The 18,135-nt window shown below is 39.1% G+C and overlaps 1 protein-coding gene across 1 annotated transcript in view; it reads right to left on the minus strand.

The window, feature by feature from the left end:
* The window catches only part of adcy2b (adenylate cyclase 2b (brain)), an 85,440-nt gene extending 70,796 nt beyond the window's left edge, over nucleotides 1–14,644 (minus strand). The window contains exons 1-2 of the mRNA XM_028461333.1: nucleotides 14,308–14,644; nucleotides 13,910–14,208 (exon numbers count right to left, since the gene is read on the minus strand). Of these exons, the coding sequence (XP_028317134.1) occupies nucleotides 13,910–14,173 (264 nt within the window). The 5' untranslated portion in view covers nucleotides 14,174–14,208; nucleotides 14,308–14,644. The remainder of the gene's footprint in view (nucleotides 1–13,909; nucleotides 14,209–14,307) is intronic.
* Nucleotides 14,645–18,135: the final 3,491 nt, after the last annotated feature.

Genomic DNA, 18,135 nt, shown 5'->3' on the forward strand with positions numbered 1-18,135 from the left:
TATATAGGCAGCCAGAACATCACCAAAATGTAATCACCTGTTCCTTGTCTCATTTATCAATTTTCCTGAAAATTTGAAAACTTCATCTAAATCTGTTTATAACTTTTCAAGTTATCTGCTAACTGACAGAATAACAGATAAATGGAGGGTAAAACATAACCTTCACTGCAGAGCAGTGATGTGCTGTCAGGGTAGGCAAGGTAGGCAGTGCCTACCCAAGGTTGAATTGATATTTTGATGATTTGTTTTAATTATAAATTATTTATTTTTCAATTTCCGATAGCCTACAATACCTATAAGTTTGAAAGTGTCAGCATTTTGTGCTTTTCATAGCCCAAATCGCTAAACATCGCTATTTCCTAACCACTGTAAGGCAGAAGGAGGCCACACCCCTTCTCAAAAGCACACTGCTGCTCTGCATTCGCCGTCAGTTCCCCAAGATGACAACTATTTATGTCCAAAGGCAGCGTAGAGAGCTGCCTTTGGACGTAAGCGTGCTATGCTAAATGCTATACGTATGTTTACAGTGCATTAGTGAATTGATATCACATGACAGCTGCTGCTACATTCTCTAGCGAGTGGGCGGGATAACACTACAGGCAGGATGACAGCGCTAGAAATGATAAAGAAAAAATTTTTTGAGGAAAAATTACAACTCTTAAAAGATGGGTGACCAACACCTGAACAACCAGACCTTCAGCAAAGAAAAGGTCAGAAAAGTGTTCATATTTTCCACAGTGAAAGGTACAAAAGGAAGGATTGACTTTGTGGATGCTCCTCACTGAGGCTGTTCTGAGTTGTTGTTGTTGTCATTTTCTCCGTGTTTCTGTGTTTCCAACACAAACAACGAATGCGCTGCCGTGTCATGAGATATATATTTTTCTTTCTTATTATGAATTTTATATTTTGATAAGCGCATTGAGATGACTTTGTTGTAAATTGCGCAACACAAATAAAGTTGAATTGAATTGAATTGAATTGAATTAACACTTGCCAGCAGAAACATATGAAATTGTCATTGGTGTTGACATTGGTGGTCTCGATTTGGAAAGCCCTGCCTACCCAACCCTAGTGCTCACGGCACATCACTACTGCAGAGGTAGGACTGATGAAATAATGTATTAACGGTATCATTGCAGTCTAAACAAATCTGACGTTGCACACCCTTGAACCAAGCAGCAGCCATGTTTAAACTCCACAATTTGTCAATTTTTTGGCCACTCTTGACTGCTTTTGGCCCATTTTAGTCACTTTTCACTCTTTTCTTGCCACTTTTGGATCATTTTTGGCCACCTGTTTCCATGTCCGCCTTCACTTGCTCGTTGAAAAAACCAAAACATAGCGGACTGGACCGGCCCACTTTGGGTTGACGGCCCATCGGGACAATGCCCGCTTTGCAAGATGGCCAGTCCTGCTAAAAGGGGTGGGATGATACACTGAATTCACGATACAATTGACAATAATAGGCTCGTGATAACAAATTTCTAAAAAAAAAAGAAAGAAAAAAAGACCAAAATGATTGCAGTTTGAAAAATAATCAGGCTTTTATTTGACTTTAACTCTGGACATACTCACATTCACACTCTGGGTATGACCTTCATAATACAATAACTGTCACCACACTGACACCCCCTACCTCACTCACACAGTCTGACATTTTGAACTATTGTCCTATGCTGGTATTTATTTTAATTTTTACTGTCTGCTCTTATACTGTATTGTGTTGCTGCAAGTGTGAATTTCCCCTCTGGTGATCAATATTCTATTCTATTCTATTCTTTCAACCTCAATAGGAATATAAAATATAAAATATAAAATATAAAATATAAAATATAAAATATAAAATATAAAATATAAAATACAAAATATAAAATAAAATAAAATTTAAAAAAAGTAAAATATTTGTTGTATATGGATAATCTTAAAAAAAAATACTCCCCCCTCGCACACGATAACACTTGTACACTATACGTCACGATACATCTGGTGAAGTTATATTAAATTGTGAAATTGTGCAATATATTGTCCCACATTTAACAGTAAACAATTATTTCATTCACAAACCTACTGAGTAGTGTGATTAGGATTCACATAATAAATTCTTCTTTAGTTACTGTAACTGTACAAATCACACATAGACTCACATACACACGAACACACACACACACATACACACACACACACACACACACACACACACACACACACACACACACACACACACACACACACACACACACACACACACACACACACACACACACACACACACACACACACACTCTCACAATAATAGCTGAACAGACAGGGTAGACAGACAGTCTGAGCCAAGAGAATGTGCTAAAGCATCACTTCCACACTCATACAGTCAATGTCAGCATGTAGACGTTGTGTGCATAGACACGCACACGCACACACACGCACACACACACACACACACACACAGACCAAAGCGACATCATCCAACCCTTTGTAACATTTACTCTGTTGTGTATCCAAGTTAAGAGTTCGTCCACAGTGACTGACAGCAATGTTACAGTAAAATCCTGGTAGTTGGTGTTTCCCATTCACTCTCGACCTTACACTTCATTTCTGGGCTCTGTCTCATGAATAAACTGATTGATCATAAAGTGTAATGCACATGAGTCCACAGCTCGGATGTTTAAAAGTGTGATATAGAAGAACATAGATTACGATAATAATTCTGGAGCAAAAAAATGTATTTGTCTTATTCTGTGTTATCAGTGTTAGTTATTTAGTGCTGGCAAATGAATAATTACACAAGTGAATACATGTATGTAAGTATGTGTAAAATAAAAAAAAAGTTATATATAATATTATACAAATAATAATTATTATATATAAAAGTATAATATCATATATATATATAATATAATATGTATAATATATAATCCCTGCGACCCTGAAAAGGAGGTCAAAAGCGGGTTGGACATTGATGGTTGGATCATATATAATTATTAATTGTATACTGATATTGTATAAATATATTATTGATATATAATAATATATAAAGAAAAAAATATATATAACAGATACATAGATATATTTTGGGACCAAAATGATTTATTTTATATATTAATGAAATATGGAAAGTGTCTAATATTTTTAAAATGGTGGTTTTTGCAAATGACACTAATATTATCTGTTCGGGGGAGATTTGCAGCAGCTTTTATTGATGGTCAAAAGTGAATTGCAAAAACTAAAGTGTTGATTTGATGAACACAAATTGTCGCTAAACCAAAAAAAACTAAGTCCATTGAATTTGGAAAATGTGAAATAAATTAAGAGGTATGTTTGGAAATTGGAAATGTGGAAATTGAAAGAGTTTACGAAATTAAAGCTGATATCCGGAGTTTCTGAGAAACGTCTCGATGTCCCGCCCTAAACAGCCTCACTTCCTCCCACTGCCTCTGCCAATCTACTAGAAGCCACGCCTCCACATTTCTGCACGTGCATCGCAGAACATAACAAGATCACATTGTGTCACATTAATATAGGTCTATGGGTCAGGTAAGAGCCATAATCATATTTATGTTTGCTGTTGTGACGCACGGCCTCGTTTCCGTGCACAGTTCCGTTTTCACATTGATTGACAGTCTCAAAAAGAGGAAGTCAAGCCTATTGGCTGTGTGCACTCAGCGATCGTTTCCATTTGTACAGTGGTCTATAGGACGAAGGAGGGACTTACAGTATATACATTAGTGTAGATATAGTCAAAGACTAGTTAGGTAATTTTTCGCATTTCAAAAGAATGATACATATACATAGATTTCTCAGAAACTCCGGATATCAGCTATTAAGTTTCTTGGTGTTGTAATTGATCTTAAGCTCGGCTGGAAACCTCATATCTAATACATGTGCTCCATAGTATCCAGAAGTATTGGAATACTGGGTAAAATGAAATGGTCTGGATCATAAATCACTTCAGATTTTGTACTATGCACTTATTGATCCGTATCTGTCCTACTGTGTTGAGGTATGGGGAAATACATATAAAAACACTTTACAAAAAATAAGTCATAAGGATGGTTCATTATGCTGGGTACCTTTGCTTATACAAATCAATTGTTCCTAAAATCAGGTATTTTAACATTCGGAGACCTCGTTAAATTCAAATCGGGAGAGTTTTGTTTAAAGCCTGGAATAAGTTGTTACCAAGCAACATCCAAATGTTGTTCATGGACAGAGAAGGAACATAAAATCTAAGAGGGAATTGTAATTTTAAACAGCCTACCATCCATTCAACTCTCTTTGTGGTGTGAAATTATGGAATGAACTACTGTAGATAGACATTAAAATGGGCATTAAATTATTCAAGACAATTCAGTTTAACTAAAAATAAATCCTGAATGAAATAAATAAAATACTAAAACACTAAATAGTACAAAAAAGAAGAAGAAGCCTAATCATTTAAATTCTGGCTCTACTGTAAACAATGCACAACTGTATAATAATTCCTTTTCTTTTTAAAAGTGCAGCTGAAAATGTATTTTGTGCCTTCTCAATTGAACTTAAAAAAAATAGTCAGTGTACTGTATTTACATCAGACATTTGTTTGGACCAGCAGAGGCCACTGGTAACCCAGTGGTCAGTTGGGATGCAGCTTTTCTAGCAGTGAAGAAGAGATGCTATGCGAGCAGACAGAGCTAATAGAAAAACATGACTTTACAGATATTCAAGTAATATTACAGATATTCTTTAGGTGCTAAAGGGGTAAGGAATCATTCATGAACATGTTTGAGAGTAGTAGGTGATTCTGCCCCCTACCTACGCTTCTGGACGGATAAATTATCTTTGACATGATGTATCAGGCATTTTTTTCCACGCTACTTGCTTACAATGAGCTGACCAACTGTGGCAATGTCAGGTCCAACGTCACTCTCTTGGTTGCCAGTTTGTAATTACAATCAAATGCAGTACCGGTAACATGCAAATGGAGTTGCCAGGGTGGGGGCCATCTAGCGGCCAGGGGGCCCTAAGCAGCCGCTTAGTCTGCCTATAGGCTGGGCCGGCTATGCCTGGCGTGACGCTCACGTCACGTGTGAGTGACGTAGTTCCAACAAGAGAAGGATAAATACATAGCGCCCTTTGCTGTTTAAAAAAAAGTACTGCGATTCAATTGAGTATCGGTATGAACCGTGACACCCATGAATCGAATATGAATTGCCTTACGATTAATCTTTACATCCCTAGTATTAAACTTCAAGTAGTTCTTTTTAGGCTTTCACTATGTTCAGCATGAGCTGAATTCACCATCACCAGTAGCAAAGCACTGAGATTATCTGCATAGTAATGTCATGTAAAGCTTGAAATGACTCAGCAGCTCCATCAGAATAATCTTCCGTCTTCACTAAACACTCATTCAGTTGATCAGCATGTACTATGGCTTGGTAACCAGCAGTCACATGTAAATACCCCATTTATCCCCAGCAGGGATTTATTCAGCCTTCTGCACATTGTAAATTAAAACATGTGATTAGCTCCCGTGTCCAGCAGATGTTCAGCACAAATAGTGAATTACTGTGTCCAGTCTGACAGTAAAATGAACCACACTAACGACAAGAAAACGTGTCTATTTTTACCTTATGCATTTTGACTGAGGTGCCTTTATGTAACAACAAAACAACAAAAATACCTCCTGACTCAGGCAGCGATTTGACAGCTTATTGACTGGAGCTGCACGAGGCTGCTTTAGGTAGAGCCCTAACAGGAGGGGAGCGTTCTGGTGTGTGTGGTAATGTAGCAGCGCGGCCCCAAGAGAGCCATCATGTGTTAGTCAGGGTCTGTGGACGGAATCCCACAGGATCTGCACGCTGACGCCACAGCAGCGGTGCAGACTCTGAATCAGAGAAATAGAACGGAGCATATCCGCAAACTCACACAAACAGCATTATTTCACACAAGCACGCACACACATTCACACATGCACAGCCGGCGGAGCTGCTTTCTGACTCGGTGAGCAACTCGCTGAAGGAAATAACCACAGAAAAACAAGGCATCAGCACATTTCTGTAATTGTGGACCATCACATCACGTTAAAACCCTTTTTAAACCATTTTCCCTTCAAATGAATGTGAGGGAGGAGCCAAGTCTGCCAGCCATATTGTACTGCTTTGTCACCCAGAACAATTCTGTTCTTTTTTAAGCCAGTCTGGCTGATCCAGCTATTATAGTGGGAGGAAAAGGGGATAATAAAGACAGAGCAGCAGCTGATCCAGACATATTAGTGCAGTTAGCTAATTATTCATCAGCATAAATGGGCAGAAACATGCCAAAAATAGTAAATTACTGTCCCAAAGTGAAGAGAAGGGAGGACGGGAAACAGGAAGGTGGGCTGAAGTCCCAGCAGGAAGTATATTTCACTTTCAATCTATTGAATGCAGCAGTTTCTACTTGCTTGCTTGAGTAAGAATTAATGACACGTAAAAACACAATAAAAAGCCTATATTATATGATTTCCTGCCCTTTTCAGAGAGAAAGTAAGGGAAAAAAAATCTAGCTCTTTATACTATTTTTGGCCTCAGCCACCAATAATAGATCAGCAGAAATAAATGTATTATTTTAGTTTTTTTGGTAGGGTAGATGTTGTCAGGGAAGAGGAAGGGAGGTAGCTACTTTAACATAGCTTTGACTTTTAAATGAAGTCAAACAAAATGAATGCAAAACAGATATGAAAAAGCACAAACTTAAAATGCATCAAAGGTGTCCATCAAAAAACACTCACAGAAAAGAAAATTAAATAACTCAAAGGACTGACTGACAGAAAGAACCAACGTGGCACAAGGACTGAAACAGGACCAAGAGACGTTTCAGAAGACAATAGACCAACAAACACACTTTAAGTAGTGAGATAAGGCAACCGGGAGAGGAGGCACACCTGAGTGAAAACAGGAGGGAGCCTAATCATGAAAACCGAACAAGCAGAAAGGCACATTAAAGCAGAAAGGCACATTACTACATTATTAAATCAGTGATGCTCCACATGTGGCTCTTTATGTCTTAATTTCAATTATTATTCCCCCAGAAAACCTTAAAAAAGAGAAACTTTAACCAGTTTTTTTTTTTTTTTTCCTTTGCTCATTTTGCAACTTCCTTTGTCCCATTTTTACCACTTTTCAAAAGTTTTTCCTGACTTTACCTACCGTTGCCAATAGATATTCTTTTTTTGACACTTTTGTATAATATGGGTCCTTTCTTAAAATTTTTTGACCACTTTTCATCCCAATAAGCTACCAAATAAATACCACTTGTTTCCTTTTTTCCTGCATTTTGCCTCTTTTGTTCCACATTTTTTTCTCTCCCTTTTTCACTATTGTTTGCCACATTTTGCCTAATTAGCTATTCTTTGTCATAACATACCACCTGGTTCCCCTTTATTTGTCCATTTTTTGGCCCCTCTTGACTGCTTTTGGCCCATTTTAGTCACTTTTTACTCTTTTTTGCCAATTTTTGTCAATTTTTGGCCACTTAAAAAAACCGGCCCACTTAGGGTCGAAGGCCCACCGGGACGTTGCCTGGTATGCCAGATGGCCAGTCCACCCCTGCTTGACATCCATGCAGCCTTCCATGGTCTCTGATGTTTTAATTCCCTAAGTTTTTCCTCATTGATGGAATAAACTAATAATAAACACCTGCTGTGGTGCCTCCAGCAGGTTGTTATTCTTTGGCTGAAGGTGCTGCTCTGACCATACCTTCTGTGACATAACCACCTAGCAACAGCAAGTGTTATGCATCACTATAATGCATCCATCAAACAAGCAGACCAACAGAGTGTGCATTGGAGCTCCACATACTGTATTATATCAGCATAAATACACTTAAAAAATGTTTAAAAAAATGAAATGGGCGGGGAAAAAATACTGGATTGTAATTGATAGTGGGGAATTGGCTACATATATCTATTACAACAACTTTGTACACACACATGCAAGGCCACACGCACACACACACACACACACACACACACACACACACACTCAAGCAAAATCAATACAACTTTAACCCAACAAGAAACAACAAAAGTTATTTACTCCAAAAATTGCAGATAAGCCGATAAAGGAAATGAGAGACTTCCTCAGACAAACACGCCCAAACGACACGCATGTGTCAACCCGTATACGCACAATGCACACACGCAGACACACTGTACCAAATGGGTGGAGGAGGAGCTGCCCTTCTTGAAACCACGGCATTCGCCGAGTACTCCAGGCCTAATCTGTGGGGAAAGATAAAAGTGTGGAGTAATTTTGGGAGCATTAGCGCTGCTTCTGCTGGATTTCTGTTGGCTGGCTGATAAAGCCAGAACACTTACAACAACATCCTCCCTTCCCTTCTGCCGCCCAGCCCCCAGCTCAAAGCCTTCTCTCTATTTATTCCTGCCATTCTTCTTCATCCAGTAATGCATATACACGGCTACACGCATCATCGAACAGCCACCTCATCACAGGGGCTTTTCTGCTATTAAATGAGACAATGAAAAAGACTGGGAGATTTTACTTTATATTGTTTGAGATGGGAAATTGAAGTCGGGGTTCGACCTGTGAAGCATGGAGCCCCAGAGGAAAGGGAGAACCTGGATGACTAATCAATCACCCGAGGCTATAATGTCTATTGATTAGCTTTAAATAGAAGTAAGGGATCGATTTGGTGAAGGTGCTACAGAGAAGGACCTCGTTATTGAGTTGAAATGAATGGCAGAAGACTTCAGTGACGGCCCTGAGTTGCTGCTTTGAGGCTGTATGACATAAACACACAGAGAGAAAACAACATGAAATAGCAAAACAATAATTTAGAGACAACAAAGCCGACAGAACTATAGGACTATAGCCTCCACTTTTGTATGGCAATTTCATAAAACACAAAAGTAGCACTCGAGAAACAATAGTTGAAGTTTGCTTTGCAGTGTTTGTGGACAAAACAACACGTTTATACTCGACAAAAAACCCCACACCCACACAGCCATGAACAAAACTCTCATAGCGCTCTACATCCACTCAGCAAAAACGGAGCATTGTCTTTTTAAGTGGTGCTTCAAAGCCTCTGGTGCAGTCAAACATGATTATATGCCCACATTTCCCCAACCCATCCTAAATCTTATTCATTGTCATGCCACAACTAAACTCTCCATTTGGTCTGACACTCCTGATAAGGACTCTCTCTGACACTTCATAAAGCCGATAATGCGATAAATAGCCTGTAGCTGTACAACATTCTTTCCTCACACGATAGTGACAATGTGATTTAGCTTGCAACCCCTAAACATCATCATTTTTTATAACTTAAACTAGTGTGATTGATCCGTGGGAAGGTTATGGTTGAAAATTAATATTGCTCTTACATTTTCTCCCCTCAAAGTTACTTTAGTAAGTGTGCCCCTAGGCTCTGTCCTGGGGACCCTTCACTTTAATATTCACCTCCTCCTTTCGCTGTTAGTCTTTCATTCATTCCTTTATTCATTCACTCAGCCTTTATCTGTTTCCACTTTTTAAAGAACAGGTTCCCCTGGTGCCCATATGTATCTCACTTTGGGTAGTAGACCTGGCACACAATAAACAGAATGCCAGCCCGTTACAGGGCAAACACACAGAGACGGACACACGCATTCATACGCCTTTCACCTCCTATGAGCAAATTAGAGACTCCAACCAATATAAGATTTTGGAATGTGGAAGGAAGTTTCTGTTTCATTGTCTTTCCCTATTTACCGGCTATAAAACCTCCAAAAATCATACCAAACATGTAATAAAGGGGTAAAAGATTCAACATCTATTACCTCCGCCAACAGCAAAGAGTGAAGCGAAGAACGGTAAGGTTATGTTTTACCCTCCATTTACTGTATCTGTCAATCTGTCAGTCTGTCATTCATTCTGTCTGTCAGTAAGATAACTTGAACAGTTATGAACGGATTTGAATGAAATGTTCAGGAAAATAGATAAATGGGACAAGGAACAGGTGATGAAATTTTGGGTTACGTTGAAAGCGTAATGTCTATTTGCTAAGCTTGATAGACATCCAGTTACCCGTTTTACAAGAAGAATAACATGGAAATATGGTCCCAAAAAATACAAGTGAGTGTTTAGTCCATGTCATTTAGGTATTTCCATTTCATTTTGCACAAAATGTGATTACATAGCAGGAGATTTAGTACCAGGTTAAGAGCGTAATTTGACAAATTAAATACTTGCTAGACATTCAGTCACCCTAGCATTTAAATGTGTGATTGTCCCAAAACATGCCTGTGAGTCCTTATATAATAATATGTCATATTGGGGCCTGATTTTAAATGAAGAGAGGGAAAATCAGCTCAGATTTGATTTTCTTTCCTCTGTTTTCCGTGATCATGAATAATCAGAGAACATGCACTCTACACAGAAAGGTCCAAGGTCCATCCCAACAATCAAACCTAGAGCTATAAGTGTGTTCTGCTACACAACAGATTGTTGGCGATACGTTACAGTGACTAACGCATCGTCAACATCGTTATTACCCAGTAATATATCATCCAAAATGAAGATGCCTTCTTCATCACCAGAACACATCACTCCCATTCTGTAGCAGCTTGTTGGTTTCCAGGTAAATTCCTTGTGGACTTCCTGTTTAAAATACAGAACATGCACAACCTTGTCCTTTCCTATGAATACAAACTCTTCCCGACTGACACTTCCTGTCATAACCTCTGATCTTATCAAGTCTCTCCCTACATTTGACTGCCCTTACTGCCTGTCTCACCACGAAGGGGAGCTTTTTTTAGCTGCTTGTCGGATTAGGAAATCACTTAACTCAGTTTAAACATCATCTCACCCTAGATAATCCTCTCACTGGACCCAAGCTGGAAATTAATCAGTTTAAGAATCACTTTTAAATATCATTATAATAACAGTATCCAATTGAAATGTTTCATTGTTCTCTATTAAAAAAGTTCAAATATCACCCCATCCATCCATCCATCCATCCATCCAACCATCCATCCATCCATCATCTGAACAGGCTTAGTCTTAACAGGGGTTGCTGACTAGCTTAATGTAAAGTTATAGGCATGATAAATACACATCGGTCTATGAGCAGTCCATCACAGGGCCAACCACACTCACACCTACATTCACACTTAAGGCTCAGAACACAGGGTTGAAGGAAACCGAAGCAGAAGGAAAATACAGATATACAGTATGTCGCACAGATCAGGAGCAAACCAGAATGTCTTTTCACTAAGATGCAAAGGTACAAGAATCCTCACACTCATGTAGTGCAAGAAATACCTTTTAAAGCTGCGGTATGTAGAATCGTGAGGCGCTCCACGCTCCCACCTCCCCTCCTGAACAAAACTCTTGTGTGCACGCACACACTGTGGAACTCTTTGCAACTGTTTTCTCCATAGAGACTAGTAGCAAATGTAGGAACTTTATCTTGTGGCATTGAAGAGTTTTCTGATGTTTTAGAGACATAAAAGGACGTATCACTTGTTGCTGTGAGGACAGCAAGAGGGTCAGAGTCACAGCTGCTGCTCAAACACAAGCAACCGAGCTGCAGCTGATCTCAGCTGATCAAGGCAGACACACTCTATCTACACTGCAGATGAATTGGGTCTGTTCTTTTCACCTTAAATAAGCTATTTATTCCGTCTGTTCTCACTCTCTCTCTCTGACTCGAGGCAGACTGCACTGACTGAAAACAGATCGCTGGCAGTTTGCTGCACACACCGACAGCGTTCCTACGTTTGTGCCTTTATTCTGTTGCTTCTCCACCTCTGTCTTCCTTTTTCCTCTTGATTTGCCATGTAACCGCTGTGTCAAAAGCCGCATTAGAGACTTCAGCTAGAATATAGAGCCATGGGACTGTCCGTACTCTCAGATCCAGAACGCGCATCGACTTTTGACGAGCAGCTCGAGCAGCCAATAGTAATGCTTAAAACAGCTGATGGGATCGCCCTGTTGGTAGAAAGATCTCTGATTGGCTGAAGTCCAGCGTCATGTTTCTGTATTTCTAAAGCTCATTTACAGGGATTCACTGTCCACTCAGAACACTTTGGACCATACCTGTCAAGTTTTGGATTTGAAAATAAGGGAAATTTTCTGGCGCCCGCTACCAGCCGTCCCACCCACCCAACCAAGCTCCAGTATTCCTTATATTTTAAGATAGGTGTACAATAAATCTAAAATACCCACTAATCAACCACTTACTAAATACAATTATGTGATTAGAATCTGGTAAATCAACCTTTTTTAAAATTGAAATGCTGTGAACATTCCTACTAGGGCTGGGTGATATAGACCATAACTCATATCTCAATATATTTTCTCAAAATGGTGATATATGATATAAATCTAGATAATTTTATCAAATGAAGTCTGACCAGAAAGACAATTCTGGGTTAAATTTGCTAATGCAAAATGCTACACAGGGACATTTATTAACAAACAGCTGATCAATATGTGCACTCAGAAATCCATCTAACTGAGCTTTACATGTTGTTCTGAGAAGTATAAGCAGGGACTCCTAAAACTAGTATTTGATACATAATAAGCTATTATATATATATATATATATAGAAATAGAAAACTCGATACATCTTGAATCTTGATATATCGCCCAGCCCTAATTCCTAAATTATAAAACAGCCTAAATAAAAACATAAATGTGTATATGAAGCACATGTGTTTATTTAATATACTTACAGTTTATATACAAGTCAACACGTTGAATATTTATTATTAATTTCACGTTGCTTGTCTTTAAGTTAGACATTAACATTTTATTTTCATTACATATTTTCTTTTAATTTCTCATACTCACTCATGTGATTCTCTGGTATTCACTAATGACTTATTAGACACATTTGTTGCAGACTTTACATTCTTTAACACTTTTATAAAGCAGTGTATATTTGTGGAGCTTGTGATTGGCAGACTTTTCATGGTGACTTACGTGGTTCCTTCCACTGTGAGAGACGTTAAAATCTCAGTTATTAATCTAACAGAATGTGAAGATAAACTCTCTGTCACATTTTACAACATATTTTCACCAGTTCTTAGTTTTTTTCGCCGGAACGTCTTCATTTATCATCTCTGTTCTGAGTTGTTTCTGGGTTTGTTGCTGCTGTCAGCACTAATCTCGCGAGAACTGCCACTCAGGCCATTTCAGGTGGTTGTTCGATCCCTACCGAGTCCTGCTCGGTAAGGATCGACATGTTTGAGGGCATGGGCTACAGGAACCCCTTCCCCTCCCTATAACAGTAGATTTAAAATAGTAAAATCAAAATAAAGACACAATTAAGACTAGGAATTAAAAGAACAAAGTTAAAAAAAAAAAACTCCAATAATACGGGTCCAGGACTCAGTAAAGAGGAAAGGGTCTGCATCTTTATCATGAGAATGGAAACCAGATTATTGCCCCACCCAATTTTAATATGTCATAAAAATAAGTAATTAAAATCTTGATATAAAAGATCAAGTGCTTATAGCGGGATGTGGAGGAGGGGGTTCGGGAAGAAGGGTTTGGGGGTATCTGGGGTTAGGGATAGGTGAGGGGAAGGGAAGGTTAGGGTTAGGGTAAGGAGAAATGGGTTAGGGTTAGGGTAAGGAGAAATGGGTTAGGGTTAGGGTTAGGAGAAATGGGTTAGGGTTAGGGTTAGGAGAAATGGGTTAGGGTTAGTCTTTGGGGTTAGGGTAACGAAGGATTACGGGTAGGGTAACAAACGACACTTAATGACAGCCTTTGTGAAACCTTATTCATACTAATGACAGATGTCATGTCATAATAATGACAGCCTTCATAAAACTTCAAGTAAAGTGTCACAGTCTATTGTCCCACACTCTTCTACTCATTCTCCTACAATGGCACACTTTTAAAACCCAACACAGACTGACAGGTGCACACAAACCTTCACACTCACCAGTCCTGAAGCAAAGAACACTGCCAACAATGCGAGACAGGTTCCCATGACGATCAGCAGCAGGAATACGATGAGTGGATGTTGCTGGCTCATCCTGTAGTAGGACTCATACAGCCAGTCCTGGGGCTTCTCCCCTTCCATGCACACCTCCGCCTGGAACGCCGAGCACCCGTCCCCCAGGCTCTCAGGGCCTTCAGCAGATTCAGCCCCATCGTTCTTCTCCAGCAGGTAGCGTCCTCGGGTCCACAGGGCTTCCTGCCACATCAGGCCGCCGCCTATATTAGAATGGTGTTGGCTTGCTTTTCAGTCAAGAACAAAAACAAGAGGAAAGAACCACAAAGTACAGATTTAGTAGAGATGTGCAGATTATAGGAGATGCTCCACCACCAAGCCCTCACCTGTGGACGTCCACTCGCTCTTTGTCTGCTTTCAAAAAAGTTGCCAGTGAAGGATGAACGTCCGAGTGAAGACGGGCCAACTCTCCAGCTCTGAGATCCTGGCTCACATCTTTTCACAAACTGAGTCAGGACAGGAATAAAATACAATCTTCTTCTTCTTTCAATCTGTGCAACTCCACAGGGGACGAATGAGAGTTATTATTTTTTTTTTTTTTATTGGCGTCCTCAAGCTCTCCCGCTTCTTCTTGCCTCTTAGTGTTTGCTCAGTAAAAGCAGGGAAACAGGCAGCTTCAGCTTACTGCTTATTGTGGCTGCAACGAGGCAACATGTTTCTCTGCTGAGGAGCAGATGAGAACTGAGAGAAACAGAGAGAGAGAGGGAGAGAGAAAGAGGGTCACACTGGGAGGGAGGAAAAGATGGAGAGTGCACCAGTGTGTGTTAGTGTGTGTGTGTGTGTGTTGGAGAGAGAGAAAGGGAGAGAGCTCATAGTTAAAAAGTGTGTGTGCATGGGTGTGTGCGTGCGTGTGCGTGTGCGTGCGTGCACACAAGTGGAAATGTGAGAATGGTGATGTGTGAGATTAGCTAATGTGGAAGTGAGCTGGGTAATGACTCAAGACCGGAGGACTCTGTGCCTGTGTGTGTGTTTCTAAGGTACAACCAGAAGAAGACATTTACATAAGAGAGAGAAGGAGAAGAAGTGTGAAGTTGGCAGGAGAGGGGAGAAAAGAGGAGTGTGTGTGTGTGTGTGTGGGTGTGTGTGTGTGTGTGTGTGTGTGTGTGTGTGTGTGTGTGTGTGTGTGTGTGTGTGTGTGTGTGTGTGTGTGTGTGTGTGATGAGCAGTACCAAACTAAGGAAGCAGGGTTGTAACAGCTGTGCTAAACCAAGAAAAGAGATGAAGTGCGAGAGAGCGGGGAAAGCAAAAAAAGGAAGCCAACCGGTAGACGACAATGAAATAAAAAGTGCAGGAAAGCAAGACACATGCAATGTGGGGCAAAGAAAAAAGAAAAAGAAAAAGAAGAAGAAAAAGAAGAAGAAAAAGAAAGAGAAAAAGAAAAAGAAGAGGAAGAAGAAGAAGAAGAAGAAGAAGAAGAAGAAGAAGAAGAAGAAGAAGAAGAAACAAAGGCAGGAAAGGGGGACGAAAACCTCAGGAGACGGAGACAGTGTGGGAGGAAAAGACACATGTACTTCGAACAAGAGAGAGAGGGAAGGGGGAGGTGGAAAAAACTGATAATGAGTGAAAGTTTGTGTCAATGGTGACAGATGTAAAGATGTAACGATACAGGATCACAGGGTATTCCTCTGCCGCCACCTATTCTAGCTTAGCTTCGGACGCCTCCTCTGCCACAGAGGGTTCATCCTCGCCTCGCTGTGCTGAGAGCAGAAAACGTGTCACATCCTCGTCGCTAGCTTTGAACGTCGACCTGCAGAAGAGGGAATCGGTGAGTGAGGAATGGAAATAGAACACTTTGAAAGCATCCTTTTTCTCTTTGTGTCTGTGAACGACACAACGCTATCAGGAAGAGTAGATAAAGTATAATGTTCACGTTAAATCACCTATTCTTTAGTTACAATCCTGAGTGGTAGTAAAGGGCTGCAGTTGGTCTCATTCATCCATTGACACACACTCAATCCTTCCAGAATGATCATGACCCTCCTTTCAAACACACATTCATTGTGGTGACATCTCAACCATAATGCAAAGGATTATAGAATATAACTAACCCATTATAGGTTCATTTAGTTTTAGTCATAGTCTTTTAACTAACTTAGTTTTAGGCAAAAATTCAGAGGTGAAAGTAACAGATTACAAGTACTCAAGTTACTGTAACTGAGTTGCTTTTATGGTTACATGTACTTTTTTGAGTATATTTCACGAATAAGGTGTCATGAAGGCTGTCAATAAGTGTTGTTCGCTAAATTATGACGCCTTTGGAGCTATGTTGGCATTTTCTGGGTTAGGTGGAGGGATCTAGTGGGGTTTGGTAGGGTTAAGGTTAGGGATTAGGGTAACGAAGGGTTAGGGTAACGAACAACACTTAATGACAGCCTTCATGACAGGTGTCATTCAGTAAATGTACTTGTACTTAAGTACGTTTTAAAAGAAAGTAAAGTAATTTGTTACATTTATACGAGTAAGTTATTATTTTTTTGTTTAAAAAATAATTGTACCTTATGACAAACCTTTTATTTTGTACAGATGCTTTTAATTGTGGTAGATTTAATCTCTTCCTTTTTAACTTTATACATGCAATGTCTAATGTATGTAAGGGAACCATGGGGAGATTTATTATAAAAAATATACTGTACATGGGGGGTGAAAGTAACGAGTAGCTTTTACTTTGATTACTATTTAATTAAGCTACTTTCTACTTGTACTAAAGTATTTTATGTATGACTTACTTGTACTTGTACTTGAGTGCAATTTCAATCAAGTAACAGTACTTCTACTTGAGTAGGATATATTGGTACTCTGGCAAAATTTAGTCATCAGGATTATTTCAGTTATAGTACAGTTTTATTCAACTAAATTACATTAAGATTTTAGTCAACTATCTGTAATAGTCAAATAAAATGTAAATCATAGCAGTTTGTGCATTTTTTTAAGCTTTGATTTGATTATTATTATTTATTATTATTATTTATCAACTGATATGGGATGGTATAAAGGCTTGTTCCACCTTTCCCGTTTGATTGAATAGCTTAGAAAAAATAAACTTAGTTGTGATTGGATTTCGTCCCATGTGAACATTAAAGTTCAGTTTTTATTAGTAAATGAAAATAATATGTTTTGATTTAGTTGTTGTTTAGTTAAAACCTTTCAGTCAACAAAATGAACACTGCTCTACAGCGTTTAAGCCTTCCTCTGATTTTCTACAATTCTTCCAACTGCACATTATTTAGTCACTAATGGTGATTGAGAAGCCTTTCTTTATATGTTTTGTTTTAATGTTGCTCAGCCTTCTGGAAAAGTACAGGAAATAGAAACAGGTTTTTTTTTTTTTTTAATTAAAAGAGCTCGGAAAGGAAAATTAACAAAATGAAGATACCAGTATCGTAACTGGTTGTACCCTTCTGTTTGTGCTATAACAGCATAGCTGTGTGGTAAATAACTGAAATGAATTCAAACACAATTATCTGAGTCTTGTCTTGTAGAAACAAAGTTAAAAAAAAGATAAGTAAAAATTGAAATGAAAAAATAAATAAATAAAGTACAAACAAAGGTTCAAAACAAAAATAGCCCCCCCCCAAAAAAAAATAGGGACAACACAATCACATGGAAAATTATGTTTCTATTTTTGTGTGATAATAATAATAATACATTAATTTTATATAGCGCTTTTTTGGACACTCAGTTGCTTTACAGAATTATGGGATTATTTTTTCACTCCACACTTAGTGGTGGTAAGCTACTATTGTAGCCACAGCTGCCCTGGGGCAGACTGACGGAAGCGAGGCTGCCATAGTGCGTCATCGGCCCCTCTGACCACCACCAACACTCACACACTACATTCATACTAGGTAATGTGGGTGAAATGCCTTGCCCAAGGACGCAATGACAGATACCACTGGAATGACTGCCACCCCACTGGTTACAACAACTTCTTTGTGCTCTTGAAAATAGCTTTCAATGTATTTTGATTGAAGGTTACAGCATGTTGTACTATTACATCTTATTATAATTTGTTTTCCAGGGTTATGCTGCTTTCACACTGAATGCATCACGAAATGTTCGTGCGACCAGATTACATACAAAATCAATGAATAGATGCATCCCAGATGCAAAATTTTTCCTGTGCGGAGGTGCGGTCCGATGCGCGATTCAAGAAA

Source organism: Gouania willdenowi, chromosome 11 (assembly GCF_900634775.1).
Source record: "Gouania willdenowi chromosome 11, fGouWil2.1, whole genome shotgun sequence".
Taxonomy (NCBI): Eukaryota; Metazoa; Chordata; class Actinopteri; order Blenniiformes; family Gobiesocidae; genus Gouania; species Gouania willdenowi.